Source organism: Impatiens glandulifera, unplaced genomic scaffold, assembly GCF_907164915.1.
Source record: "Impatiens glandulifera unplaced genomic scaffold, dImpGla2.1, whole genome shotgun sequence".
NCBI lineage: Eukaryota > Viridiplantae > Streptophyta > Magnoliopsida > Ericales > Balsaminaceae > Impatiens > Impatiens glandulifera.
In genome coordinates this window covers 33,799-45,731 of record NW_025919599.1, presented here as the reverse complement: position 1 = coordinate 45,731, position 11,933 = coordinate 33,799, and the positions used below count along the sequence as shown (strand labels likewise).

General features: G+C 27.3%; 1 protein-coding gene across 1 annotated transcript; it reads right to left on the bottom strand.

Moving 5' to 3' along the window:
- Positions 1 to 9,638: 9,638 nt before the first annotated feature.
- LOC124918248 (WAT1-related protein At4g08290-like) lies at positions 9,639 to 11,171 on the bottom strand (the record flags this gene model as incomplete). Its single annotated transcript, XM_047458450.1, has 6 exons — positions 10,984 to 11,171; positions 10,645 to 10,761; positions 10,318 to 10,546; positions 10,074 to 10,235; positions 9,854 to 10,005; positions 9,639 to 9,756 (listed from the first exon to the last, which is right to left on the bottom strand). Coding segments are annotated over exons 1-6 (966 nt in total), but the record flags the coding sequence as incomplete, so codon positions are not given.
- Between the last annotated feature and the right edge of the window lie 762 nt (positions 11,172 to 11,933).

The following is an 11,933-nucleotide window of genomic DNA, read 5'->3' as shown; positions in this document are numbered from 1 at the left end:
TTTTAAAATTAAAAAAACAAATATATATGTTCTTTATCTTTAGCTCAAGAATGAATATCCAATAAGCTACCCAACTATTTGTAAACGACTCGATGGGAGTATTTCTAAATCAATCCTAAAGTATTTGAGGCATGTATGTTCAAATTTAAAAAGTTCTAAAACTGCTTCGGATTTTAAATCTATTCAAACTGACATCTAGTTGGTTTTATCCAACTGGTTTTAATTCTAATGACCTTAAGGAAATTGTCCGTAAACTTAGAGTTCAAACAAAACCTTGAATCAAAAAATGAATTTTCCGATTGAAAATGGTATTTTCTGTCAGGGGCTCCGTTGAGGTCCTTGCTAGTTGAATGACTACTCCGTACTATGTCAAACAAGTTTTAAGTAAGGAGTTAGGATAGAAATGGGATAGTTCGGGGCGGGAAATACATTTATCATCCCTGTCCCATTTTACTTAGCTGATTTGTTTTTACTACCATCCCTACCTCGTTCGGTTTGGACAATCGTTTATACCATATTCTCTAAAAACAATTATATAAACTAATTTTTTAATATAATATATATTATAATATATATTATAATATAATGAAAATTTATATTATTATACAAAAATAAATTTATAATTCTTATAAAATATAATGAATAAATAAATATTTTAGTTATTCTATATATTTAATTGTGTTTATAGTGTTCGAGGCAAAATCGAGATAAGAGATTTAGGGGTCACAAATATCATCATCGCCTCATCCCCGGTCAACTACCGGTCAAACTAGGGAATAACTGCCCAAACGTGGCAATTCGATTCGGTTACCGTTGGACGTTTCAAATTGTCACCTTAGGGGTGATGAAACCTCCCCATTCCATTAAAACAGTTCTATCATTTCAAATTTCAAATATAGCCAAAATTTTTTGAAGTAAATATCATTCTTTAACGGACACATAATACATGGCATGAAAGTCCTTTCCCAATACATTAAATATAATGAATAAATAAATATTTTAGTCATTCTATATATTTAATTGTGTTTATAGTGTTTGAGGCAAAATCGAGATAAGAGATTTAGGGGTCACAAATAACATCATCGCCTCATCCCCGGTCAACTACCGGTCAAACTAGGGAATAACTGCCCAAACGTGGCAATTCGATTCGGTTACCGTTGGGCGTTTCAAATTGTCACCTCAGGGGAGATGAAACTCCCCATTCCATTAAAACAGTTCTCTCATTTCAAATTTCAAATATAGCCAAAAATTTGTGAAGTAAATATCATTATTTAACGGACACATAATACCTAGCATGAAAGTCCTTTCCTAATACATTAAAAAATTCTGGAATTACGTTTGTACACGTAGACCATAATAGAATTTCTTAAAATTATTTTAAAATATAATTTTTTTAATCAAATTTATCATTTCGGTTCCTGATCTTTTTTACAAGAATCGAGATATTATTAAGTTATGAGTTTTTATTATTAAATAAAATAATGGTTAGCCTAAAAGTTGATTTGAAATTATTTTAAAATTTAATTATTTTTTAAAATTAATCACGCCTATACACGTGATGCCAACTTTCTATGTGATTTTGTAATTCTTAATCTTAATCTTTTTTATTCATAATTTTAATTTTTATATTTATATTTTTTAATTTTTTCAAAAAAAAATATTTTATTATTGTAGAATTATCTCAAATATGAAAAGTCATTATCAAATCAATCAATTAGACTAATTGAGTTGTTAATTGACTGAGAATGAAATGTTGAGAAAGTCAGTAGAAAATCAATCAATTAGATTAATTGATTTGCTAATTGGTCGTTGATTGTCAAATCAATTATATGTTTTTATTGTTTAAATCATTTCATTTTCTACAAATGTAATTTTTACTATTTAAGCACTAGACTTCTTATGTAAGAGACACAACCAATAAACGAGCAATAAAATTTCTCTTTTCTCTTTATTTTTTATACATGGTATTAGAGCAGGTTTTTTCTTCTTGAAGGAATCTGTTCATAATTTTTCGCTGCCTCCCCCAATGGTGGAAATAGCCATTGGAGGAGAACTCAAATGATTATATAATCTTATATTTTTCTAAAATTATTATTTATCACAAATTTCAGTGCGTTTTTTCATAGTTAAGTTGAATGTGTATCGAACATCGTATTTGTGTCTCGACAGATTTATTTTTTCTCCTTTTTTTTGGCAAGCATCGGCTTCTGTCTTGACAGATTTCTTCAAACATTTCATCTCTGTAAAAATTATCACTTTTCACTTTAAGAGCTGAGCCAAGAGCCACTCCTCTAACTAAGTGAATCATTGATTTGAATCAGTCAAATTGAAAGAATGTCATCAACATTTCCATCTCCACGACAACATCCTCTCCACTCTCATAGCTGCCCAATGCCTTTCCTATTAAGAGGCTAACATTCTCATCAAATCTCTTCCAAGACGATTTGAGTACGTATGTGGCAAGTTGGGCAATCTTAACATCTATTACCCAACTTGAGGGGAGTGTAGAATTATCTCAAATATGGAAAGTTATTAGCAAATCAATCAATTATTATTAGACTAATTGAGTTGCTAATTAACTGAGAATGAAATGTTGAGAAAGTCAATAGCAAATCAATAAATTAGACTAATTGATTTGCTAATTGGCCATTGATTGTCAAATCAATTATATGTTTTTATTGTTTAAATCATTTCCTTTTCTACAAATGTAATTTTCACTATTTAAACACTGGACTTCTTATGTAAGAGACACAACCAATAAACGAGCAATAAAATTTCTCTCTTCTCTTTATTTTTTTTAAAGAGAAATTGTATTGCTCGTTTATTGGTTGTGTCTCCTACATAAGAAGTCCAGTGCTTAAATAGTGAAAATTACATTTGTAGAAAAAGAATGATTTAAACAATAAAAACATATAATTGATTTGACAATCAACGGCCAATAAACAAATCAATTAGTCTAATTGATTGATTTGTTACTGACTTTCTCAACATTCAATTCTCAGTCAATTAGCAACTCAATTAGTCAAATTGATTGATTTGCTAATGAATTTCCATATTTGAGATAATTCTACAATTGTTTATCACACAATAAAATAAAAAATAAAATAAATCAGAAACAAATATGTTAACTTATTTTTATTTTTTGAATTAAGAAGTTAAAATATAAAACTGATATTTTTTTAATGATAATCAAACTCTAGATAAGACTATTGACATAAATCATTGTGCCTAACTAATATCTTAATAATATAGATAATATATTTAAATTGTTTTATTTTATTTTTTTCAAAATTAATAATTGAAATTAAATTTTAATTTATATTTATATTTTTTCTAAACATAGAAATTAAATTAAAATTGAATGTGAATTATTATGAATTTTTAATTAGAATTTAAATATCAAATCTAATTTCAATTTAAGACGTCCAACCATATATATATATATTCTTAATTTGAATTTGGTTGATTTATCGGATCAAGCGTTATGAATAATTTTGATATATATGTGAGTAAATAGATATTTGACTCGGATCATGAGTTGATCTGCCAATTAACTTGAAACGATTAAAAATTAAATTAAAAATTATATATGAATGTTTTGAACTTGCAACCTAACAAAACAAGTACAACTCTTAACCAACTAAGCTAATAAGATTTTATATTTTAAATTCAACATTAAATTTGATGAATGTGAGACATTCTTAACAATTAAAGTTTATTTTTTTAACTAACTAATTTATATATATATATATATATATATAAGAATGCTTAAATTGAATTTGATTGATTTTTGGGGTGGAGAGTTGTAGTTAATTTGGATATATATATATATATGTGTGTGTGTGAGAGTAAATAGATACTTGAGTCGTAGGTTGATCCATCCATAAACTTGTAACGGTTAAAAATAAAATTAAAAATGTTATATGTATGTTTTGAACTTGTAACCTAACAAAAAAAGTATAACTTTTAAACTAACTAAGCTAATAAGACTTTATATTTTAAATTCAATACCAAATTTGATAAACGTTGGACATTCTTAACAATATAAGTTCAAATTTTTAACTAACTAATCTCTCTCTATATAAAATAATGTTTAATTTGAATTTGCTTGGTTTGTCGGATCGAGAGTTGTGTTTAATTTGGATATATATGTGAGAGTAAATAGATACTTGAGTTGGATCGTGAGTTGACCCGTCCATAAATTTGAAATGATTAAAAATAAAATTAAAAATATTATATGTATGTTTTGAACTTACAACCTAACAAAATAATTATAACCTTGTAACCAAGTGTGATTGGGATATGGTTTGTCAAGAGATAATAGGTCGGTAACAATTGAGAGTGGTTAAAAAATATGAATCAAGTATTTGATTGACCAAAATGTGATGTGACGAGGTTAAATGTCAATTGAGATTGGTGGTTTGTTTTCTTAGGGATAAGAGACATATGAAAGTGTGATTGAGATGTGATTTTTCAAGAGATAAGAGGTCAGTAATAAATGATAACGAGGTCACAAGATTAGAGGTCGATTGAGATTGGTGGTTGGTTTGTTATAGGATAAGAGGCATGTGAAACTGTGATTGAGATTGGTGATTGACTTTCCGAAGAATAAGAGGCGTTTGGAAATGTGATTGGTGGTTGGTTTGTTGAGGGATAAGAGACGTGTGAAAATATTATTGGAATTGGTGGTTGGTTTACTAACGGATGAGGCGTGTAAAAGTGTGATTGAGTTTGATGGTTGGTTTGTCGAGGGATAAGAGACTTGTGAAAGTGTGATTGAGATGTGGTGTGGTTTGCTAAGGGATAAAAGACCGGTAATAAATTATTGTGAGGTGTTAAAATTAGAGGTCAATTGGGATTGGTGGTTGGTTTGTCGAGGGATAAGAGGTGTGTGAAAGTGTGATTGAGATTGGTGGTTGGGTTATCGAGCAATAAGAGACGTATGAAAGTGTGATTTGATTTTGTAGTTGGTTTGCCGAGGAATAAGAGGCCGGTAATATTATGATTGGTGGTTGGCTTGTCAAGGGATAAAAATATTGGTAATAAAGAATCATAAAGTCACGAGATTAGAGGTTGATTGTGATTGGTGGTTAGTTTGCTGAGGGATCATAGAAATGTAAGTGTGAGATTACGAGATGAGAGGTCGATTATGATTGGTAATTGGTTTACCGATAAATAAAAGACCGGTAACATTAGAATTTGTGGTTAGTTTGTCGAGAGATAATATGTTGATTTAGGTCGGTGGTTGGTTTCTCGAGAAATAAGAGAGGCGTGTGAAAGTGTGATTGAGATTGGTGGTTGATGGTTGGTTTATCTAGAGATAAGAGGGGTGTGTAAGTGTTTTTATAGTTATAAAATATTTTTAACTTATTAATAAAGAGTGAAATGCTATTTGTGAATTTTATAAAAAAAATTAAAATTTTGATATTTATTAGGTTACACAAAAAAGAAATATATATATATATATATATATATATATATATATATATATATATATATACTCATCAATCACAATTAGTCTAATGATTAAAGTGATCACCTTCCACATTTGAGACTAGAGTTTGAATATTTTGTAAATGCAAATTTTAGTGAATTATATTTGTTTGAGGGGATAATGTGGTGGTGGTATATGTGGGTATAAATGTGAATAAGTGTTTAAGAGGATAGTGTGATGATGGTATATGTGAGTAGGGTGTAAACGAGTTCGGCTCGACTCGTTTTTTATTGGCTCGAGCTCAATCGAGTTTTTAATATTAAGCTCAAACTCGAATCAATCATATAATCATAGGATCGAGCTCGGTTCGAATTTAAATATATTTATATATTAATTTCTTATATTTATAAAAACATAATGCAAGTCGAGAGTTTTCTCAAGAAAAAAACTTTCAAGTCGTGTATTGTATTTGAGATGAACTTGAAAATATATTAGACTCAATTAGGTTTATTTTGAAAAATAAAACACTTTATAGTGAAATAAAAATATTTTTGTATCTTATAAAATAACACATTGAGATTGCATATATTAAATAATATTACAATATAATTATATTTTGATTTAATTTTCAAAAATTATGTTTCTATAATTAAATTAATGTGACGGTGGTATATGTAATGTGGGTATAAATGTGAATAAGTATTTATAAAAACATAATGAAAGTCGAGAGTTTTCTAAAGAAGAATACTTTCAAGTCGTGTGTTGTATTTGATATGAATTTGAAAATATATTATACTCCATTAGGTTTATTTTGAAAAACAAAACACTTTATAGTGAAATAAAAAATAATTTTATATCTTATAAAATATAATATATTGAGATTGCATATATTAAATAATATTACAATATAATTATATTTTGATTTGATTTTAAAAAATTATATTTCTATAATTAAATTCATATCAAATCTATTTATTTCCTTATAAGTATTATATAATATATATTTTTTGATTTATAAATATTATTTTGGTATATCTTGATATACTAAAATATTGAAAATCTCATATTTTTACCGTACCATAAATTTCGGTACAGATATCATACTTTACTTTTTTTGGTATATCGAAAAAATTGATATTCTCGATATATTGTGGTACGATATTTTTGATATATACCTATAATATCAGTAATATTTCTCACCTCTATGTATATTTTATATTATATTAAATAAATATAATATTTTTGTATAATAATTAACAAAAATAATATTGTCGGGTAGGTTAGATATTTTGTTAATATAAAGTCTATTCCAAAATTTAAAATTTTATAGTATATTTTTTTCTAACTAGTTTCATCTATCAAAATCTACAAAGAACCAATTTTCGGTCTACAATTGTTGTAGACGGATCTGAACAGGAAATGACTAAGGACAATCAAACCATTCAAAGAGTCATAGGAGGATTTAGAATTTGGAAAACAAGACAGAAAATATGGTTATGTGGATAATTAGATTTTAGGGAGGCCCATAAGCAATGAGCCCATAGATAGTCTTATGGGTATGTTTCAAAGTTTGATTAAAAAGTAAAATATATAAAACAGTTATACGATTAGGCTCGAAAAAGCTTGACGAGCCATCAAGCGAGTCTTACCTAAGCTCGAATTTGGCTTGAATCTTAAACGAGTTGGCTTGAGCTTGACTCGAATTCGATTTTGATTAAACTCAAATCAAACTTTGACCAAACGGCTCGGCTCATTTACACGTGATATATGTGAGTAAAAATTTGAATAAATTATATGTGTTTGAGGGGATAGTGTGATGGTGATATATGTGACTACAAATTTGAATAAATTATTTGTGTTTGAGACGAAAGTGTGATGATGGTATATGAGGGTATAAATTTGAATGAATTATATACATTTGAAGAGATATTGTGATGGTCGTACATTTGAGGGGAAAATTGAATTAATTATATGTGTTTGAAGGGATAGTGTGATTGTAGTATATATATGAGTGCAAATTTGAATTAACTATATGTATTTTAGTGATGCTTATATTTTATTGAATCTATTTTTTTCCTCAAATTTTCAATAAGATGTAAGATTTCATTGAAAAGATTCTTATATGCAATTGAAAAGTGTTGCTCTCAGTTAAGTTGGTCGTGTATTGAAAGTATCTCATCCCATATTCAAAAACTTTTCTATTTGACATCTCTTGTAATAGTTCGAAATAATGTTTCTATTAGAAAAATACAGTATTTAGTCAACCATATTTGTCATATCATATATTTTTTTCTTACTTATGTTGTATCATAGTTGATTAAGCTAAAATATTTCTTGAGTTTATGGGTGATTTATCATAGTATATTTGATATAATATATTTTTGAGATATGATGTTTCCACCTATTTGTTTAGTTATTACTCTAGAGATTTAATGAGGTAATATTTATTTATTTGTTTCTTATGAGCGTATAGATATAGTGATATGTGCGTGCATAGGCTTGGTTCTTCACATTGGACATGAATCAATTTGGTTATTCTCAATTTGATATATTTCTTATAATTCATATCTCTAATATTATTCAAGTATTTTATCCTCTTGGTCAATAAAAGTGAACCATATATACCATATAAAAATGTATCATATGAAAGATAATAATGGACGGAGAAAATATTAATTATGTTTACTTCAATCATCACAAAAAATTAAGAATGAAGAAGCCATGAAAACAAGTATTGTGAAAGAAGATGAATTAATGACAACTTTTGGAGACAATTATATTATCAATGTCCTCATGGTGATTGATAACACTCATACTTTATCAGATGATAATCTTCTATTGTTTGTTTATATCAATGAAAATGAAAAGTTTGTGTGTATACATTGAAAATAATATAAAAGTATGTTTATGCAACATTATCACAATATTCTTAGTCAAAATATTATTTATTTAATTCTTAAAGCAATTTAAAAAAATATTGTCTATGAAGTCTTTATGAATTCATACAACTTTATTGGTGTAGTTTTTACCCCGAACTTTCAAACTATCATCTTTAGAGGTTCCATATCCGTTAGAATTATAGAATCATAACTGAGGCCATTGTTCTTGAGTCGGCCAATGGCTAAACATAATTCCAATTAAATTTTAATTTTCTTACGAATGCTAATAAATGTATTATCAATGAACAATGACAAGAAAAATGACTGATCAATTCATAATTACGAAAGTTAATACTCGAGAGAGAAAAACAATCGGTAAAAATCAAATTTGTTTTACAATAAAGTTTTTGAACTTACAAACATGTGAAAAAGTTCTTTACAAATTCTAAAGAAATTCCTAGAGCTTCGAAATACAATAAGTGATAAAGAGGGTAAGAGGTTGACCACGTGCTCGGGTAAAATGCCCTTTAGTATGGATATGAGGCCAGCAATGACAAACAATTAGGGTTTTACTTAATTTTTAAGTTTAGAGTTATATTTTTATCTGAAAATTAACTCATGATCTATACATTATGAATCCAATCCAACGATCTTTACATTATGAAGTTCTCTACAAACTCTAAAGAAATTCTTAAAACTTCATAATACAATAAGCGACAAAAAATGTAAGAGGTTGACCACGTGGTCGGACAAAATGCTCTTTAGTAAGCTTATGAGGCCGGCAATGACAAACAATTCGAGTTTTACTTAATTTTTAAGTTTAGAGTTATATTTTAATTTGAAGATTAAGTCACGATCTTTACATTATGAATCCAATGATATAACAAAATAAATTGGTTGAGAAAACATGTCTAAAATATTATAAATTTTTCTTCTCCAATTCATTAATCAGGTGATAAATTCATATATATAATAACATAAATGTATATCATAATTCTATTATAATATTTATATTATTATTTATTCCTACTATCTAAATATTTTTTTACAATAAATTATATTATAAAGATTAACGTCTTAAAATTTTATTTATATTTTTTTGTATGTTATATACCTAGTTAATTAATAATGATAACATCATTTTGAAACATATCAAACAACATTTATTGAGATTATAAATGAAATACAAAGGGATTTATTATTTATTATTATTATTAACTTGAATATATATAGATGCTACATACTAATAGAACAAGGAATCTAATCCATTATTTTGCTAAAAACATCTATATGTACATGTATTAATATGAACTAGGCATAATTACACTTTCCATTTCTTGCTCTTCACGCCGCGGTTCCTCTTCAGATTGCGGCGGTTGAGTTCCACTTTTCCCCCAAAGTAGAGTGAACAAACCCGCAACAATGAAGAATGTACCTATTAAACTGATTAGAAAAATATAGATATGATTAAAAGTTAGAAACACTTTTTATGTCTGAATTTGGATTAATTTAAAAGAAGTCTATTGAAATAGTTTAAAACCTTCCAACATGAATGCTTTCTCCTAGTGCGAGGAAACCAATAACCATGACAAGAACCATTGATGTTGGGCTAAAGGCTGCCACAAAAACCGGGCCTTTCATTTGTGTCAATGCACTTATAATGTATGCCATCACTCCTGAAACAATTATTCCCTGCGCAATTCACAATACCATTAAAGTTAATATTTTTTTCACTTAAACAACTTATAATTATTACTTACAGTGTAGACATATGCCAAAAAGATGACATTCCACCCGATCATCCAAGAAGCGGGATGCTTGAGCTCCAACCCTAAAGCAACTCCAACATTCATAATTGCTCCTAAGAACGATATTATCGATATTATTGTCAGAGGAGACGGATACTCCACAAGAACACTACCCTGAAAGAAAACAATTCACCCACCGAAGTTAAGACCTAAACAAAATCGAGAAAAATAATCATAAACAAAATGTTGTATATACCATGGTAACGCAATAAACAACATATGAGACATTCGCGATGATGACAAACACGGGACCTTCAATCCAATTCTCTGTAAATCCTTCATGGGTAGTTGATGTTTGAGATTTGGAAGAGACAGCAATGGCTGGTCCATTGTAAAGGCAAATGAGAATAGCACCACCAGCTGCAATCACGGTTCCTAATAACTTTGCCTGGCTACGCCTCTCTTTGAAGTTCACTTGTTCCATGCTATTCAATTCAATTTAAATTGTCCAAATTTATTTAAAATGACTAAAATACCCCTTAAAACCCCATTTTATATAAACACTTTAATAATAAATATATACCCCAAACTCCATGCTAGAAGAAATATGAGTGATGGAGTGACCCCAGAAAGACATGTTGAGAAACTAGCCGGTGTCATCTTTGAACCAGCATAAAGGATATTTTGGTCTATTACAGGCCTGTACCATAAATTTTAAAATTTTCAGAATTTTCTATTAGAAGATAAATGAATATTATTGACAATTCTTACTCGAGAATGGTTAGCATTACGATTTTCCACATCACATTTCTACTCATCCTGGGTATTGAATTTCTGCCAAATAAAAATAATAAATTCTAAATTAGTTGAAATTTTTTTAAAATGATTAATAAATTATAAATAGACACAAAATAATTAATACCTTCTAAAATATAGCAAAGGGATTAAGAATGCAGAAGCTATTATATTTCTATAAAGAGCAAAAACCGCAAATTGCATTCCTTTGTTCAATGCTGCTTTAGTAATTAAGGAATTTGTTGCAGCTAAAACTTGAACAAGAATCACTCCTGCCCATGGTATCAGAGCTTGTAATCTCGTAAATGACCACATAATTGCTTTTTAATTACCTAATTATTGTACAAATATTTATTAGGTAAACCTATTAGATAAAAATAAAAAATAAAAATGATTTTTTACCCTTGTATAGAGGATTGGATAAATGGAATTGAGGTAGAATTAACAAAGGTAAAAATATTAGATTTATTTTGGTTGTATTTAGAAAGTTCAACTTGTCAATTTATATTATTGTAATATTAAAATTTTTAATTGATTTCTTCTCATGGTCAATACTTAATTATTCTCATGTTAATTAATTAATTATTATTGATATCTTCATGTTAAATAATTAATTATTACCGTGAATTAATAGATTCTCATAAAATAATGTTAAATCTTATATTCACGAGAAATAAAACTCAGTTAAATGATAAAAGATTTCTTTTAAAATTAAATTAATATTTTATGTATAATATTTTTAAGAAAACAAAACTAAAAGTAATATGTTCTTAGTTAAAGTTAAACATAACAATTCTAAATTATAATTTAGATTCACACGTCAACAACCAAAAATAAAATTTTGCTCGAGATTGTGATATCTTTTTAAAATTAAAACTTGAATAAAAAACTTTTGACATTGAAATATATATAACTAATTTAAATTAAAATCTTTTATTATTTTAAATTCTATATAAAAAAAATTATAATTTAGTATGATTTGAATTTGCCAATCATAAACAAATGAAAAACTCATATATATATATATATATATATATATATATATATATATATATATATATATATATATATATATAT